The sequence below is a fragment of the Monosiga brevicollis genome, genomic scaffold, assembly GCF_000002865.3.
Source record: "Monosiga brevicollis MX1 MONBRscaffold_4 genomic scaffold, whole genome shotgun sequence".
In the NCBI taxonomy this organism is placed as follows: domain Eukaryota; class Choanoflagellata; order Craspedida; family Salpingoecidae; genus Monosiga; species Monosiga brevicollis.
In genome coordinates this window covers 240112-257917 of record NW_001865041.1, presented here as the reverse complement: position 1 = coordinate 257917, position 17806 = coordinate 240112, and the positions used below count along the sequence as shown (strand labels likewise).

Here is a 17806-nt window from a genome sequence, read left to right as displayed (position 1 = left end):
CTTCGTTGGCTTCACTCTCATCTGTACTCCTCGTCTTCATCATTGCATTCAGGTGACAAGTCCACCGTGCACCACGCCGTCTACGGCGGCATCAGAGACATCACATGCAAGTACCGAGGCGCGAACACGAGAAGCCTCAAGCGCCGCTGTGGACCGTAGCTCTTCCCCATCAATCGTCCAAACTCGGTCTCCACGTCGAACACACCTTGCACGAGTGGCGCAGTGGCAACCACATCCCAAGAAGAGAAAATCGTCTAAGTCCACCCAATGAGGAAACAGCTTGCTTACTAAGTGTTTAGAAAAAAAAATCGTCCCGGGCGTTTGTCAATCGAAATAAACCTTGAATGACCATTGATCAATCGGAACTTGTCTTGTCCATCTGCTTCTACCCACCAAGTTGTCTCATTGCTTCGCTGACTCGTCTTATGGCGCTGCCATTTGACATACCAATCAGAGCCATGTAGCCCTAGAGAGTCAAAGCCAAATAAGTTTCGTATGGAAAAGAAATGGGATTTATTTCAAAATAAATGATTTTCTGGTCTTTGGGCTGCTATGGCATCCACAGGAAGCGTATGAACACAAGAGCACCCTCGTTTGATCCGCAAAAATTTAGCGCTTCTGCTGTGCTTGATTTGAAACGCACAGCAGACAGAATCGCCGAGCACGACCCGAAATACTGACTGCCAATTAATCGCACCTGCCTCAATCCCAAGAGCAATATGTTGTTACAAAAAGGGAATACATATGTTACTTTCAAGGAGGTGACCGAACTATCCCGCTGAACAACATATTAAGGTACATTCGAGTCTTGCACAAAGTCTGACATTTTCTTGGCTTTAAAACATTGTTGACGTGTTGTCATCGTATCGTCTGACAACGGCCGAACCACCTGATGTCAGATGTCAGACGCCAGCAAACTGTTCACTTTTTTTTTCTTTCTCTGGACGCAGACGCTGCGCGCTTGACCTCCGTGAGCCTTGCTGTCTAAACCAACCACAGTACACACCCGGTTAGGGGACGGGTCGAGCGTGGAATTTATATAGCAGGATGGGACCGCCGTCCAATGACAACCGCCTTTTTGTGGGCGGGGTACCACGTACCATGACCCAGGAACAGATTCACAACATGCTCGCCCAGGTGTGTCGCTTCGAGTGCCAGGCGTGAAGCATATCCTCTGCCCTCCCCAGGTGGGGTACCGTGCATTTAGTTTGGCATGGTAGCATGCGCTTACATACCACGTACCTTTGCTGGTACCGCAATCGGGGTAGCAATTGGATGGCGTGGTCAATGTGCTCGCCTATCGCTCGCCCACACACAATAATCGTGGCTTTGCCTTTGTCGACTTTGCCAATCGCAAGCTAGCCGAGATTGCCATTGAGTGAGTGTTCCATCTACTCGTCGCGCCCAACTTGCAAAACTAGACCTCCTTTGGTTTGCAATGCTTCCCAACTTTGCGGTGCTCAATGTGATGCGGGCTACACCAATGTCCACCAGGCGTATGACAGCCCATCAGATTCTGTTGGGCTCACATCGAGTTGATGGTTCTTGGGCCCGACCCGAGGACAAACGAGGTCGAGGAGGTCCGCCACCTTCTCACGCTCCAGGATCAGGCTATGGACCGCCACACGAGCCCATGCATGGCCGTGGTGCCCCTGGGCCCGACTCCATGGTGAGTTTGCCCTGCGGCAACTGTGTTTCCGAGCTCCTCGACTCGCACGCTATCGTCCCATTGCCGACTCACTTCTGCGATGCCATGCACCGTTACTCTCCCAACAACAACAACAACAACAACAACAACAACAACAACAACAACAACAACAACAACAACAACAACAACAACAACAACAATCGTATGAACAACAATGAAAATGAAATAAAATATGCACGACGATGATCTGGCGTAGCAAGCATCAACGCTGCACATTCCTCAACTGCCTCCCGGCACGACGGAGCGAGATCTTGATGCCCTCTTCTCGCGCTTCGGCCCGGTAGGCTTCCAACTGGATAATTGTGGGACCCGCGTGTGTCACATTGTCGCAAAGGGTACCATCTTACCTCACAGCTTCTGGTCTGACTGGATGATGCCTCCCACCTACCCAGTTGGCCAGCATCCATCTCAAGCGTCACTTTGCCTTTGTCAAATATGTGTCACAACGTGATGCAGAGCGAGCCCTGGCCGTGCCTGACTTGGTGAGTGATTCTGTTTCTGACCTTCACAACTCGAGATCTTTTACTGGGGGGGGGGGTGGCAAGCATGGGGCCACGGCAAGCGTATTAGAGTCGGTCTATCATCAATTACGTGCCTTGGCTGTCATGTAGCGATTGCTCGGACAGCCTATTCAGGTGGCCTGGGCGCGCGATCAGATGAGTGGGGCAGCCAGTACTGGCCGCCCAACTTTACCACCACCCTCCATTGATTTTGGTGCGCCGCGTCCCAGCTTGAGCCGAGAGGTATGTGTATCTGCCCTAAGTTGCCTGTGAAGCGCGCGCAGTCCAAATGCAGGCCAGCTTTTGTCTCTGGCTTTCTGTCGGCTCATCCACTGTACGGTTTTGGCCGTGGGCCACGAGTAGCGTGAGTATGAGCCACCTGTAGCGGTGGCTCCAAAAAGCACGGAAGGCAACGTGATTGACGGTATTTACTATTCCCCGTCCGGCGGTTCCTATCGTTTTGCCGTGCGACCCTAAACAGGAGTCTTCAGAGTTGTGTGATCAACAGCTCAAGTCCATGGCGGGCTGTTTAGTTTGCCTTGTGGCGACGGCGGGGAGAATGCAAATTGTCAATTGATAGTTAAGGCTGGTGGATGCCCAGGCTTTACGGCACACCACAACATGCAAGCGGTTGGCTCAGCCAAGATCCATGTGTGGTGAATTGCAGGGTGAGGGACTAGCACTGGGGCGTAATGCACGAGTGGCTAAAACTCTTGGCCCACGCGAAAGTTGTCAGCCGGGCGATAGCGGCTGACGGGGCGACTGGTCGCCGCAGCAGGCACGCTGGTCGCGTCCGAGGCGGCGAAGACACTTGTGGCCTCGCGAGGTCGGCGCTGCTGATTGGCGCGCTGCTGTACGAGGTCGTCGGTGGTTGTGGCCGTCCAGGGCGTGCGTGCATCGGTTGGACGTGGTTTGCTGGCAATCTTGGTGATCGGATCCTCTCCGCGATAGAGATCAGGCTCGTGGCGTGGCGCCAAGGGCTTTTTATGTGGGATCTGACTGGTGCTGTCACCTCGGTAAATGTCTGTTGACACGCCGCGGTGAGGGCGGGGCTGCTTGGTGGGGTCGGGTGGCCCGCTGCGAGCCACGGCAGAGCTGCTGTGCCAGGCCAGATGGTTTTGAACGTCGCTTGTCTGTGCCGTGGTGCTCGACTTTTTGGGCTGGAGCAGGTCTTGCGCCAAGGCATCGGAATCCAAGCGCAGGGTGCTAATGTCGTAGCTCATGCCCTGACGAGCAAATCCGTCAAGTACCTGCTGCAAAACGTGATCCATGGGGACTGGTTTGGGGAAAGCGGTGACGGGGGCGGGGGGGGGAGGTCCCCTGGTTGGCACAAGGTTGAACGGCTTGGAAGTGCTGCGGCGTGCACAAGTTGAGCTCGAACAACTCGACTTGATGGTCAAAATTTCTGTTTGACAACAAAAAGTGCCACAGTCAAATTTAAAGGGATATCACACCCCTCTAATGTGAAGCTTCAAACATCGTGCTCACTGATTTCGACAAGTTGGAACTACTTGATGAAGAGGCACCTGCCGCGCAGGTTAGGTTTATCCTGTGTTGAGACGAAACAACGCTATGGGATTTGGGAGCAGGTCTTGATCGCTCCGAAACGCGACCCTGTAACGAATGGTTTGAAAAGTCTTGCAGAGCATCGGGGCTAGTTGTTGAGATCAATGGTTTGTGTGGCAGGCCCTTCTCAGATGCCCGCTTCGGCTATTCGAGAATCCCAGGATGAACCTCGCGTCAGGGCGACGACATTTGCGATCCGAAGAGCTGTGATGATTCCAAAGTCACCCAGTTCCTTCCTTTCCAAGCAGGTGCCACCCAACAGCCATGTCCATCCGAAAGACTACAGGGGAGGACGGCACATGCCTGCTTTTCGAATTGGCATACGGTGCAACCAAGAAAGCTGCATCGCTCATCGCTGCTGCGCAACCAGGATCGTAGTAGTGCCCCCTTCGGATGGGGAAGAGCTCGGGCGCGAGTTGAACGATCTACGTTGTTCGTTTTCTACACATCAGCCGTTTGCCGTGATGGGTTTCATCTGACAACCATGCTTGTGCACAACCCCCAGACAAAAGGTCCCACATTTCACCCTACCTGCCTACCAGAGCAGTGCAAGGTATTGTCGCTTGGGCATGGGCCAAAAGACCCACATCCCATGCCGTTTCCCCATCTGGCTGGTGTCGCGTGGTCGCGTCGTTCAGCCAGCTCTCCAACACAATGTGCGCTTCATCGCAAAACGCTGACCAACCAGCACAGCAGCAGCAAGCCGCAGCTCACCATGGGCTTTGCACTCACGTCACCGTCACCACAACAGCACAACACAACATGCATTCTGTACACCGATGAACGAATTGTGCAGTGAGCGGTTCAGGGGTTATTTCCTCCTTGACCCTTGCAGTGGCATGTCATCATCTCAGGGAGAGGAAGCAACACCCCCTCTGCCACCGCCACCCACCACCAACATGAACGCAGCGGCTGCTGCTGAGGCCACCGTCGAGCCCGAAACGACCCCAACGCCTCAAACGGCAGCCACACAAGACACAAATCCCAACGAAGACATTGAGAGGTCAGTCCCCGCCGCCATCGCTCAAACAGAAACAGGCGGCGATTTAAGCCAATCGCACAAAATGTGGACGAACAAAAACCAAAAACACACACACAGACAACAACAACAACAACAACAACAACAACACACGCACACACACACACACACACACACACACACAAAAGATGACGTTATCCCAAAAAGCGTCAAACAAAGGAAGCAGACAAAGGCAACATGATGACTCAAGGCTCCCCCCCTCTCTCTCTCTCGCTCTCTGGATGTCTCTGGTGTCGCGTCGCTGCGACCGTGCTCGTCCCCTTGGTCTGCCATCGTTCGGCTAGCTGGCTCGTTGCTGTCTGGGTGTGCGTCTCCATGGTCTGTGGCTGTCTCGGCTGGACTGGCCTTGCTCCGGATCGCGTCCCAACGCTTCTGTTTGTATCTTGGTATTTGCAGCTCGTTTTGTCCACACTCACAACTCACATGATCTTGATCACCGCTCCGATCGGCCTCCACCCCACTTCCTGGGTCGTCTGGTCTTGTCCCGGCGCAACTGGCTCACCGACGCCCTCGACCAATGTGTGCCGATGCCCATTAGGAAACTCTTTGTTGGTGGCATTAGTTGGAACACCAATGAAGGTTGGTTGGTCTCTTTACCCATTGCTCGTTGCTGGCTCATGGACACAAGCCCATCCACATGCAGCATTGCACACAACGACGAAAACTCCTCCAGCCCCGCAAGGCAGCTTTTGCCTGCCTTGTGCCTGTCTGCCTTGTGCCAACTAATACTCACCGCACACCACATCTGCTCATCGGACCCTCCTTCGTTGGGTCACGCACAACCACCAATCGTGCCTGCCGGTGACGTCGTCGCGGCTGCAGAATCGCTGACTGACTACTTTCAGCGCTATGGCACCGTCATCGATGCCGTGGTCATGCGCGACTCGGTGACCCAGCGTTCACGGTACGCGCTTCCTCGACCAAGCCATCTTCTCTTTGAATCGCTCACCTGAATGACACGATCAAAAGTGGAAGCCATGGGGCACACGGGCAGGCACTGCAGCCTGCTTATTGTCCTCTGGCTTGGGCTACCTCGTCATTTCTGCCTGGCGGTGGAGATCACACGAACCCAGCACACGCACACACAAGCGTAGTTGGTGTGCTTGTTGGTGTCTGACACACCGTATACCCCCGTCTGTTGCTTCTTTGTGATGATATATGCACAGCGGTTTCGGTTTTGTCACCTTTGCGGATCCCAAGTCAGTGACGGATGTACTGAGCTCTGGGCCCCATGTCGTCTGTGATCGCGAGGTGCGTTGACTGTCTTTTGCCGGCTGTCCGGTTTCATTTGCCGCTGAACTGCGCCTATCACACCGGCTTGCTTATCACGGTGCTTCCACTTCTGTTATGGCCACCAGATTGACCCAAAGCGAGCCATTCCACGCTCGAGCAGTGATCCGGCCTCCACGACCATCAAAAAGCTCTTTCTGGGTGGATTGGCCAGCAGCATGAACGAAGACTCGATCAAAAACTATTTTGTACAGTTTGGTGAAGTACGCGCCTCTCTGTCTGGGCGTTGATGCCCCCCCCCCCACCCCCCCGCAACGCCTCTGTGGTTTGCATAGCTCTCATCAGCTCCAACTCCTTGTTAGATCGAGGATGCCTTGTGCCAACGCGACAGAGACACTGGCCGGCCACGGGGATTCGGCTTTATCACTTTCAAAACAGAAGAAGCTGCCGAAAGCGTGCTACGCCAACAATACCACACAATAGATGGCAACCGAGTGAGTGCTGGCAACCCACAATTTTTTTTTTTTGCTTTGCACATCCCAGATGCTGGTGGGCCAGGAGGTCTTTGCTGCACATCTTTGGCCATCCAAAGTCTCACCGATCCGAGCTGGAAACGCCACCTCTCACGCGCCCTTGTCCATTCCCAAAGGTTGAGGTCAAGGCGGCTGTTCCTCGCAGTCAATCCAGCCGCACCAGCTCGCGCTCTGCCTCTGCTGGCAGTCGCGATTTGGCACAACAGCACCTCCTTGCTGGTCAAGCACAACTAGGGGCTCAGCAACAGCAGCTTTATGGCACGGCCCCAGCCGCCTCGCCGTACTGGGGTACGTCAAAGGCGGGCACTTGCACAGTTCTCATCCTCGATTCATGATTCCTGATACTATACTGGTAAAGTTAACCCTATCTACCTGTGGCGCTTGCATCTGCTCTAGTTGGCAACTACTACTCTCCAACTTTTACGGGTTACCCCTCAGCCGGTCTCGGTCCCATCAATTCAGCGCCATACCTGCTAAGCTATCCACATCGTGCGTCCATCGATAGAAACCTCGCCACGCTCGGGTCGATCTGCAACTTGAGCTGACACACCTCTCTTCGATCTGCACCTGAAACTGCATCTGTGCTTTAGCTGCTTATAATTATGCCTATGCCGGCGCCCCCATGGTCGTGTCCGGTACGATGGCCATGCCCATCCATTATACAGCTGTGACATCGGAACCGCCAGTGCCCGTGCCCGAAACGTCCGAGCCATCGCAGGAGAGCTGAAGACACGTCAAATCCGTGCCCTATCCGACTTTCCACTTCTTCTCCATCCGTACTTGCCCCTTCTCGACTAGGACTGACTGCCTCAACCTCTTGCAAAGTGATTGATTGATTGTTTGATTGATTGACTTATCTCCACCCTGTGTGAATGTTCTTGGTGTCATGCTAATTGTTGTCCTGCTTCCCGATGTGCCGAGCTACCAGCCCAATAACCAGACGCGAGGCCCACCCCTGTCATGCCATCACATATCACAAAACTGCGTCCCACTACCTGAGTTAAAACCAAGCGACCCACACAGCTCAACACCGCTTGCTAGACAAGACGAGACCTGGCTTGACTCGTCCCCTCACACCTGCCCAGCCGCGGTCGACCTTACTCACGCGGCCCACTCGCCTTGCATTTGTTTCATCACCTCTGCTGCGAGCACTGTCGATGCATCTTTGCTTGATCCTTTCCGAACTACCTGACCTTTTTGATTCGACCTCAACTCCCCATCGTCAACAGACTTTTTTCAAAAGCCGAAAATTACTGAATTTTATTCACATGTCAAACCAATTCACGTGTCAATTCAAGCTTGCGGATGCTTTCCCCCCAGCCACCTTGCGCCGAAGAGCACTACAATTCACTCTTTGACTACTTGGCCAGTTTTCAATCAGCCAGCCTCCCTCCCCCCCTTCCTATACTGTCTCACCAAGGCACCATGCCCAAGTCGGCACGCCTCTTATGCTCTGACATTTCGACTCGCAATTTGATTGGAAAAAAATTTTTGCTGACATTTTCACAGTTGTTGACACTCAAGCAAGAAGAAGAAGAAAACGGATCGCAATGGCGGCCGGGTGGCACTGGGCGTTGGCCCTGATGGTCTTGGCTGTGGTGCTGACTCGGGTGATTCCCAACAATGGTTGGCGACGATTTCAAGAAGAGGAATTGCAGGGTCAGTTGTGCCGAGTGGTAGCGCCTGCCCTGGCATAGACTGGCTCCGGGTTGTCTGATTTTTTTTTTTTTTTTTTTGTCTGGTGTGCTCATCGCTTCTTGGCAGGCCAGCGCGTAATCCTGACTGGGGGCTCCCAAGGCATCGGCTTTGAGTTGATGCAGCTGTACTGCCGAAATCATGCCCAGGTCTGAATTGCCGTCTTTCAGCCTCTCTTTGACCCATCCCATGTTCGGTCAGCTAGCTGCGCATGATGGCTCGCCTTGGACATCTAGGTTGTTCTTGCTGCTCGTCGCACGGGCCCGCTCAACGACGCAGCCAAGCGCTGCCAGCAGCTTGGCGGCACGGTGTGTCATCTCGGGCGCTACACACTCGGATGCTCAACTAGCCGCCTCTTTTGGCTTGAACAGCTCCACAGCTCATCGTTCGCCTTGGTTGATGATCTGGTCGTGCCCTTTTAGCCATATGTGGTCGCAGGCGATCTAGCTGAAGAGGCTCGAGCTCAGGCACTCGTCGCCACTGCCGCCGAGCACATGGGGGGCATCGACACGGTCATCCTGAACCACGTTGCCGGCTACTGGGGGAACTGGCTCACGGACATGGCGGACAACAACATCAGCAGTCACTTGGAATGGTACTTTGGCGTCAACACCTACAGGTCTGTCTGGCGCTTTCTGGCTCGCAAAATGTCCACCGTTTCTGCTGGTTCAGCCTCTGACCCGCTCATCGCACCCACCTGGCTGTGCCTCAGCTATATTTATGTGGCTGCGCATGCCCTCCCGTACTTGGAGGCTACCAACGGCCGCCTTGCTGTAGTGAGCTCGGCTGCGGGCCTGCTGGGCCTGCCACGGGTAGCCACCTATGCTGCCACCAAGCATGCGCTCCATGGCTTCTTCAACTCGCTGCGCTTTGAGCTAGCCGAGCGGGCCAGCAATATCTCCATGACTCTGGCCATTCTGGGTAGTATTGACACGACATCAGCGCGCGAGAACACGCACGGCGAAATTGACCACATCCCACGCGTGTCGGCGGCAGACACGGCGCGCGCGATTGCCACAGGAGTACAGCGGCGGCAACGCGAGGTGTTCTATCCCTTTGCTGAGCTATATGCGACCCGGATTTTGGCGGCCTTGGTGCCCGAAGGGATGCAGCGCATCCTCCAGTACACCATTCTTGGACAGTAAAAGGGTTGGTGTCGGCCCGAAAACCTATGCGTGCCCACAAGCTGTCTCCTGCTGTGTTTACCCATGGAGCTTTCAAGGCACGCCGCGTTGATAGTGGCCACCTTATGCTTACACGACCAAGTCCTAGCTGTAGACAGTTTGTGGCCCGAAAACCTATGCGTGCCCACAAGCTGTCTGCTGCTGTTTTTACCCATGGTGCTTTTGAGGCATGCCGAGTTGATTGCGGCCGCACGTGCAACTTATGCTGACACGATCAAGTCCTAGGCAGAGACGAATACAGATCCCGTGTCCATAGCTCGTAGCAAACCGTCACATGTGGCCAGCCTTCATCATGCCAGGGAGAGGAAGAAGAGAAAGCAGGTCCTGGCAAGTCGTGAGGGTCCCGAGCAAACCGTTGGGTGTTGACGATGGGGTGCAGGGATCGGAGCAGGTAGAACATGTAAGAGGCCATCTGATTGATGAAAGATATTGGGCATCTTGAACACCACGCAAACCCACGTTACCGCTGCAGCTCAAAATTGAAATACATTGGGAAGTGAATCAAGGGCGCGTGCGCAGGCTCGTCAGGGCATGGGTCGAGCCCACCCGTGAGTATTATCGTGTCGCGGCGTCCTGGTTAAAAAAAAAAAAAAAAGGGAGTTCGTTTTCGGGAGGCGCACCCCCAACGCGGAGAACGATGAGTGCCCACGAGTGCCATGCGCGCGAGAGTTTCTGCTCTGGGCATTGCTCGTTGTGTTGCTTCTCTGATTAGGCGCGCAGAGGCCTTGGCACCGAGGAAGCAGGAAGCCCGTGCCACTTGATGTACCAAAGCGAGCCAATCTGCCTCGTGTCTGGGCCCAAACAAGGCTTGGGGCCCACTTTGAAACTGGTGGTGCGCAAAATCCTTCAATCATGGCCATGCCAAATCCGATTTGTAACGGCACAAGTGGTGGTGCATGGCCTTGTCTTTCTACACTGCACATCCTGCTTCCGCGTCATCAATTCGTGCCAGTTGACCCTGCCACCTCCATGGAAGAACGCCTCCGATCCCACGACCGCCATGAGCGTCCTTCAGCCTCTCTGTTCCAAGGTATTTTGCCTACATGCACGCATCTTTGAAAACGTTACCAGCGATTCTGCTGTCGGTCTTTTCAAAAAAAATAAGATCCCGTGGCTTCATGCGTGCGGGCGAGGGGTCAGCGCTTGCTTGCTTTGCAGAGGCTGGCGGGACGACCACGTCAGGTGGTGGTGGTCTGGCACCAGGGTCACTCGGGAGGACACGTGAAAAGGTCGTCAGGACCAAGCGTCTGGACGACCCTTGCCCATTGGGAAATGGGCTGGTGTGTAGCCAACGAAGTGGGGACATGGTCAAGGGCTTCTTGCAAGGTTCATAGGGGGTGGTGGTGGTGTGGTTTGGTGCCTGGTGCTTCAACGCCTTGTTGCGCTTGTGTGTGACCCACTGCTGCGTGATTGGTTGGTAATGGGCGACCGCGTTGCTGTTCAACACTGTCTCGACAAGCAAGTGACGCGCCCCTGGGCCTCGCTCCTCTCTCGTCGCAGGTGAAACGGGGCGCCATTTTCTCATTCCCCCGTCTTGTGTTGTCTCACGCAGACATCCCATCGCTTTCTTCTCACAGCCGATCGAGCTCAAGGCAGGACGTTGGTTCTTCATCCACCTCTGGGGGAACAACAAACACGACTTGATTGCTTTGCTTGTTGTCTTGCTTGCAACGCAGTCTGTGGCCGCTGGCGGTCAGCTTTTTTTTTTTTTCCTTTTCCTTTCCCTCTCACGCTTTCCATTCAGATCCCCATTGCCTTGCGATTTGACGCCTGGCTGTGGATTTTTTTGCGCTGCATCGCTCGGCGTTGGGTTTGCATGGTCCGGCCCACCACCACCACCACCTTCACTTGCACTTGACCAAGCTACGGTCAGTCACGCTATCGCTCTGTCAGCTTGTCCTCTATGTGCGTGTGCGCAAGTCCTTGGTCAGGTCTCAGGCTGGGATGGGTCAGAGGGCAGGAAACGGGGCAATGGCCGCGCGTCTGCGCTGCGCACTTGTGTGTTCCGCTGTCGACACTTGTCAGTGTTGGCATGGTGCACCCGGCGTGCCTTTTGCCCTTCCTCTGGCCTCCGATCCCATCCAAAGCCCCCCCCCCGCGTGTGCATGTGCATTCGTTGTCTTGAGCGTGCTCGTTTGTGCCGGCGAATGTTGTTCAGCTCTTCTGCCTTTCTCCGTCCCTTGCTGTGTGCTCACTCGCTCGCCAGCGCGCGGGGCGTGGTTCTTGCCTGGTGGCCTTGCCTTTTCCTTTGCTTTCTTTCGTGCACTATGGATTGGTTCTCAGAGAACTCCAACATGATGGGCGTTGTGGCGACCGACATTCTACCTGTCCAAGGTGCGTCACTTTGGGATTGCTCGCGGCCTGCTGCATCTGCTGCCTCAATGACGTGTCCCTGCTCTTCCGTAGACTGGTCCATCAAGGACAAGGACAAGGGCCTGCGTCAGACGCAGAGCGCCAACACCTCACCCCTCTTGGCCCGCCGTCGCCATCTTCGCGATCAAGAAAATCGCAGTGCTGACCAGGAAAATGCAAGTTTTGCTCCTCATCATCGTGTGCTGCCACTGTGTTTCTTCCCCCACTCACCGTTACTTTCGACTCTGCCTCGCGTCGGACGGTGCGCAGGTGCCAAAGTTGCATGATCGTGCACCCTCGCCAGCTTTATCACTCCGTCAGCTCGATTTTGACGAGGTTCGCCGTGCCTGGCCAGCTATCCCTGGAGCTAACATCCCTGTCATGCGCATGGCTCTTACAACGCCATGTGCCTCATCCTGACGTCTTTCGTACCTACCACGTTTGGGCTCACTCAAACGACGATTTCATTGCCGCTGACATGATTTGATTCAATTTAGGCCCCAAACATTCGCGAAAAGGCCGTCGTTAAGGTCGAAGCCAAGCGCACTCGTGATCTCACCAAGGTACTTGGTGCGGCGCCTGTCGCCCTTCTTGTTGTTCAATCTCCACACCCCATTCGCCATGTCCTTGTGCTCTCGCCCTGTGCCCTCATCTTCACGCCTTTTGTCCACCTGTCTCAATAGCAACTTGAGGCTACGCAGGCCAAGCTCCGCGATACAGAAACTCAGCGGCAGGTCTGTCCGATCGCTTTATCTCAACCTTCCTACGGTACCCGCCTCGTTCCGCAGGCTTGCCGCTGGCCTCATTGCAGCGCTTGGTGTCTTGATCTCTCGTCCCTTACTAGACGGCCATCGAACAAGTGTCAACGCTCCAGACGCAGATGCTGCGCCTCAAGGCACAACTCGATGATCTCACCGCCACTTCCAAACACACGCAACAGGTGGTGGACCGGAACAATGTAAGCTGCCATTTCTGTGGCCCCTCAACGCGCCCTTCTACCGCCAAACCTTGTGCATCAACGACTTGTCCTTTTGCATGTCTTCACAAATTCTACTGCAACTTGAGGGCGCTGTAGTTTTTTGTTCGAGCATCATCAGATCACTGGCGAACCGTCGCCCTTCGCTTCGAGAAGCAACTGGAGCAATCCCAGGATGAGCGGGTCAAGCTTCTTACCCAGGTAATTTCGGCCAATCAAGCAATTTGTCGCACAGCCCGCCTTTCGCGGATTCCAAATTTCCAAGCCCACACCAAGGAGAATTTCGCCTTTTTCGTGCATCCACCACTTTCTCATGGAACTACCTGGGGCGTGTCGGGCATAGATCGAAGAGCTGCGCGCCAAGGTCAAGCGGTACCGACTGGATCGCGGCGACTCGGAACAGCTGGTGAAGGAATTGAACGACAAGCTTGTTGTCCTACTCGGGCAACGCAAAAATTTGCAGGCCCAGTGCAACAACCTGCAATCGCAAGTGCTGCACGTTCTGGCCGAACTCCAGCGCAAGCAGCAGTCATCGCGACCTCCTTCCTATGGTGCTCTGGAGGACACACATGCGCCCAACGTGGTCCGCTGTGTGGCGACCACGCAAACTGAGCCTCCTGCCGCCCACTCTGGCAATGCTGCCTCTGCGGCCGTGACCATCAACGCTGACCTCCATCGCAAGCTTATCGAAGCCCAGAACATGGTCAAGATGCTTTCTGCCGAGCAACGCAAGACAGAGGCTGAGCTCGTGCAGGCATGCCACGACACGACGACAGCACAAGAACAGGCCAAGGCGGCACACAGCGAGTTGCAGCTTCATTCGGATGCGCTCATGGCTCTGCTGTCTGAGGAGCGAGCTCGGTGTGATCTCTTGCGTAAACAACTAGGAGCCGAGCACGAGGCCACTCGTCAGCACCTCGAGGCCCGGAACCGTGCCCTGACCCAAGCTCGCGAGGCTACAGCTGCCAGCATTGGCTGCCAAGAAGAAGCGGATGAGCTGCGCAACCGACTCAATTGCATACTCAGTGACCACCAAAATCTGCAGCGCCTCATGTTGCCCTACCTGTACGTCTGGCATTGTCCTCCGCTACCAGACTGCACCACACCACCGCCCTCTCATGCCCCCTCATTGACTGCGTGGATTACATGACATCACGATAGGCAGTTGGCGTTGGAGCATGGCCTGATTGAGCAGGAGTCGCGCAGTCTAGCCTCGCACTTGCTCGCGCAGGGCCAACAGGACAGTAACCAGGTCGAACATCTCAAGCTTGAACGGCACGTCTTGCGGCAAACGGTTGGTCCTCGTGTTTCTCTGCCGGATGCGCCCCGATGCTGCTCTGATAGTCGCACTGACCCCCGGGGTCTTCATCTAGGTCAAACACCTCCACCACCGGTTGCGCCATCTGGACGCCGCGACGGGTGGCGATGCAGAGCTGATGATCCAACAAGGGCCGGCAACTGTGTCTACCGTGTAACCGTTGTAGGCAACTCTGGCTGGCCTCAATGTGTAATCCTTGTCTAGTGAACCGGCTGCGCTGGTCTCGCCGCTTCTACGCTTTTATCTACTCGCTTTTGAGTTTCTGTGAGCCAGATTCTCATTGGCTTGCGGTGCTGTGGTGCATCGCCTCTACCCTCTGTTTCATCTTAGCTTTGCTTGTCTTGGTATTGTGCTGTTTCTGTGCTGTGCTGTTTCTGTGCTGTGCTGTGCTGTTTCTGTTGCTGTGCAGTTTGACGTTGTGCGGCGTTGTGCGGCGTTGTGCGGCGTTGTGCGGCGTTGTGCGGCGCTGCTCTACTCTTGCTTTGCTTTTCCCCTGTGCAGCTCGACGGTCAACGCCATGCATGTTATTCTTATTCTATGCAGTTTTGGTTCCATACACCAAAGCTGCCTGTTTTTTTGCTTGTTGGAATGACGGCGTGTTGCGATGAAGCAAGCCCATTCCTCCATCCAGTTGCGTATTTGAAATACCTTTGCTGTTTCCTTTCTACCATGTTTTTGGTTTTTATTTGATTATATCTGTTGATTTGGTTTGTGTCTGGTGCCGTGCGCCAGTGGGTGATGTGCTGCAAGTTACGAGTTGGATTTTGGTGCGCGCCAAGCTGATGTTACAATCAATTCAACTCGTACATGTCCGAGGGTTCCGTCTGAATCAACTGGACGGGGAAGCAAAATTGGTGTTAAAGAGCTGCTCCTTGAGATGCTGACTCATGGTGCCCTTGCTCAACTCCATTGCCACTTTGGAGCTGCCGTGACAAAACGGAGAAAGCGTGTGCAATACGCGGTTAGCACGCGTCAACAGGATGGCTTGTTTGCACGGCAGAGTACGGTGACACGCCAAAACCGAAGGGAATTCATAGTTGGCGGCAAAGCCAGGTGGAATGCGCAAAAGAGTACCTGTCCTGAATGAGCTTGGTAAGGTCATCAACGCCTTTTTTGCTCTTGGGCTCTATCCACATGGTCAGCGAGCGCATCGGACCGCTCAAGCTCTACCGAGATGTGTGGGCAAAAAAAGTTAGCTTTGCAGCTGGAGTCCCATACGAGTGCACCACCCTGGTATACAAACCGATTCTGCTTGTTGCTGTGACTTGGTGGCCACGTCGGCCAGCTGGCCGTCGATGTATGCGGCGCTCTAATTCCAGGCAGAGCGAAAAGCAAAGAGAAAAAGGAAAGGAAAAGGAAAAGGAGAGGAGGAAAAGGAAGAAGAGGAAGAGGAAGAAGAAGGAGAAGAAGGTTTGTGAGACCAGTTGCTCGTAGGTGCGCGATACTACCGGAAGCGCTTGCTTGTACAGATGTGCATGGGGACATACGGTGGTCAGGGGCGAGGAAGCCAGGGTTGCAGCCCAATATTGGTTCCAAAGGGATCGAAGAAGCATGTCATCCAGGCTGGATTTGAAATACGACACCTCCAAGGGATAATACCTACAATCATGTGGGGTGAACAGGCGGGCGCAAAGACACCAAGGCATGTACAAGCTGCCCCGCTTGTGCAGTGAGTGCAAGTGCAAACAACGCAACGTACGCATTGGCATGAACGCCAAAGTCCTCAATCTTGTCCGAGGGGATGGTCTGGTACTCGGACTTTGGAGCATCTTTGGGCACATAATCCTAGCCAAACAACGTCCAGTGGAATTGGACTGAGCTTGTGCGCTTGTTGTTATAACCGGCCGTCCAGGTCCGTAACAACCATGTCACTAACCGGGGGGTAGCAGCGGAAAGCGCCAAGTTCGACCTTGCCAGAGGCTGCCGTGCGCACTGGATCCACCTAGCAGAGCCAACCGGATGAGGGAGATGTGGGTATGCGGAGAGAAACACGCGCCATCTTTGGCTTTGCACTAGTTCGTGGCAGGCAGTGCTGCCAAAGAGCGGTCGTGCAACGAACCACAATGGCCAGGAAGGGATCCTGATGGAGCTGGTTGGTGGATTGGGTGGCCACGTCAATGCCGGAAAGCCAGCATCCATAGCCCGGGTGGGAATGATACCAGCCAAGCATATTTTCGTGCCGCCCAACCCGTTGAATCATTTCCATGTACGTCACCATGTAGCCGGCTTCGGCATCACCAGCATTCACGCGGGTCTCAGTGCCTGTGACAGACCAGTGCCGTAGCAAGGGGCGACATTGGCTGAGCGTGGTACAGTGGCTCCAGAGCGAGAGTGCTGTGACTAGGAGCATGACAGACCTTCGACGGCAAGTGCAAAAGAGTCCATGACAATCATGGTGTCGCCATCAATTTTGCCCTGCATGATGCCCATGACTTCCAGCTTGCCGCCGGATCGAGCATGCATCACCTGTGTCAAGAACCAGCATGATCATGCGAAGACGGGCCTTGATTGGACTGGGTTATTGCGCCAGGACGCAAGGGTGCAAGTAGACCAAGCGTACCATTTTTAAGAGTGCAAGCGCTGAAATGCGAGCCTTCTTGAAGTAATGCACACTAAGATGCACGCAACCCGGACGATGTTTCGTCAGGGGTCTAGTCTGTTGAAGCAGCCTCACAAGCAGGTGCGAGGTAGCTTACTCTTGCTTGTAGCCTTCAGCCATGACCTGAGCATTGTGGGCATCTCGATCGTAGCGATAAATGTCGTCAACTGCCTAGAAGAACTCGACGGACAACACGAGACGGGGTTGAGTGCATTTGCTCATGGGAAGATTTTGATTCAAAGAAACAGGCATCCTCCGTCGCCACAGTTCACCAAAGAAAAGGATTGAAAGGCAGGCAAACACGTGCGCACGAGGCAACAGGTTTGGGTTGACCCACCTCGATGCCATTGCTTTGAATGAAGTTATCCAGGGCCATTTTGGCCTCCTTGGACAGGGGTTCTGACGAAGCACTCATGCCGTTTGCGCTGGAGCTCGTCCGTTTCGGAAGCGGCACACTCATGCAGGCGCGTGTAAGCGACGGCGGGGCAAGTGGCTCCCTGCCGTCAATGCCAGTCAAGAAACAACTGGAGAGAAGCACGAAGATGCCACGACGGACCAAGGCGTCCTCTTCCCGTTGGTTTGCCCAAAGAACTCTCTGCGCCGTCCGCGTCGCCGCGTCGGCAGCAATTGCTTCACAAGCTCACTCAAATCACACAGGCAAACAGAGATGATGATATTGATTGCTTGAGATACCACGCTAACAAGATGACCAGTAACATCCAGCGCGTGCTATCCCTCCCGACACCCCAGCCGACTGCCGTTTCTCTGCGCGTCTCCCAAATGATCACTGACAACAAGAAATGAAGAGAGAGAGAGAGAGAGAGGGTGTGTGAGCGAGAGTTTCAGAAAGAGAAAGATATAAACAGCAAAGACACAGAGAGAGAAGAGAGAGAGAGAGAGAGACAGAGACAGAGAGAGAGACAGGAGAGAGACAGAGAGAGAGACAAAAGACACAAAAAGAAGCCCTATTTTGTCTGACAAAACCGATACAGGTGGAAATGTCAGCAAATGCACACACACACACACACACACACACACACACACACACACGCATTCGCATTGGTTCGCGTGGGCGAAGGACTGGATCGGATTCTTCGTCGTTATCG

General features: G+C 54.5%; 6 protein-coding genes across 6 annotated transcripts; 4 read left to right on the top strand and 2 right to left on the bottom strand.

Moving 5' to 3' along the window:
* Window positions 1–978: 978 nt before the first annotated feature.
* MONBRDRAFT_36091 (uncharacterized protein) lies at window positions 979–2797 on the top strand. Its single transcript, XM_001743787.1, has 7 exons — window positions 979–1137; window positions 1269–1378; window positions 1495–1669; window positions 1905–1988; window positions 2101–2190; window positions 2320–2451; window positions 2572–2797. Exons 1-7 carry the CDS (start codon window positions 1048–1050, stop codon window positions 2683–2685), a joined length of 795 nt encoding a protein of 264 aa, XP_001743839.1. The 5' UTR covers window positions 979–1047; the 3' UTR covers window positions 2686–2797.
* Window positions 2798–2912: 115 nt separating this feature from the next.
* Window positions 2913–3479, bottom strand: MONBRDRAFT_23315 (uncharacterized protein; the record flags this gene model as incomplete). Its single annotated transcript, XM_001743531.1, has 1 exon — window positions 2913–3479. The coding sequence occupies one exon, from the start codon at window positions 3477–3479 to the stop codon at window positions 2913–2915; it is 567 nt and encodes a 188-aa protein (XP_001743583.1).
* A 1873-nt stretch (window positions 3480–5352) lies between these two features.
* MONBRDRAFT_2423 (uncharacterized protein) lies at window positions 5353–6540 on the top strand (the record flags this gene model as incomplete). Its single annotated transcript, XM_001743786.1, has 5 exons — window positions 5353–5392; window positions 5636–5717; window positions 5980–6064; window positions 6172–6306; window positions 6406–6540. Coding segments are annotated over 5 exons (477 nt in total), but the record flags the coding sequence as incomplete, so codon positions are not given.
* A 1793-nt stretch (window positions 6541–8333) lies between these two features.
* Window positions 8334–9329, top strand: MONBRDRAFT_2360 (uncharacterized protein; the record flags this gene model as incomplete). Its single annotated transcript, XM_001743785.1, has 4 exons — window positions 8334–8420; window positions 8508–8579; window positions 8694–8890; window positions 8984–9329. Coding segments are annotated over 4 exons (702 nt in total), but the record flags the coding sequence as incomplete, so codon positions are not given.
* A 2393-nt stretch (window positions 9330–11722) lies between these two features.
* MONBRDRAFT_23312 (uncharacterized protein) lies at window positions 11723–14693 on the top strand (the record flags this gene model as incomplete). Its single annotated transcript, XM_001743784.1, has 10 exons — window positions 11723–11789; window positions 11862–12007; window positions 12078–12143; window positions 12305–12370; window positions 12491–12541; window positions 12652–12765; window positions 12883–12984; window positions 13127–13848; window positions 13945–14077; window positions 14511–14693. The coding sequence occupies 10 exons, from the start codon at window positions 11723–11725 to the stop codon at window positions 14691–14693; spliced, it is 1650 nt and encodes a 549-aa protein (XP_001743836.1).
* Window positions 14694–14935: 242 nt separating this feature from the next.
* MONBRDRAFT_19880 (uncharacterized protein) lies at window positions 14936–17481 on the bottom strand (the record flags this gene model as incomplete). Its single annotated transcript, XM_001743530.1, has 11 exons — window positions 17038–17481; window positions 16798–16871; window positions 16662–16713; window positions 16459–16567; window positions 16161–16363; window positions 15978–16043; window positions 15801–15886; window positions 15589–15700; window positions 15345–15410; window positions 15176–15267; window positions 14936–15024 (listed from the first exon to the last, which is right to left on the bottom strand). Coding segments are annotated over exons 1-11 (1071 nt in total), but the record flags the coding sequence as incomplete, so codon positions are not given.
* Window positions 17482–17806: the final 325 nt, after the last annotated feature.

What these genes read in the sequence shown, in the direction of transcription:
- MONBRDRAFT_36091 (XM_001743787.1), top strand. Translation starts at nt 1,048, where the DNA reads ATGGGACCGCCGTCCAATGACAACCGCCTTTTTGTGGGCGGGGTACCA. An exon ending in TCTTCTCGCGCTTCGGCCCG is followed by an intron (nt 1,989 to 2,100) that starts GTAGGCTTCCAA and finishes CCACCTACCCAG; the next exon opens with TTGGCCAGCATCCATCTCAA. An exon ending in GTCCCAGCTTGAGCCGAGAG is followed by an intron (nt 2,452 to 2,571) that starts GTATGTGTATCT and finishes GGCCACGAGTAG; the next exon opens with CGTGAGTATGAGCCACCTGT.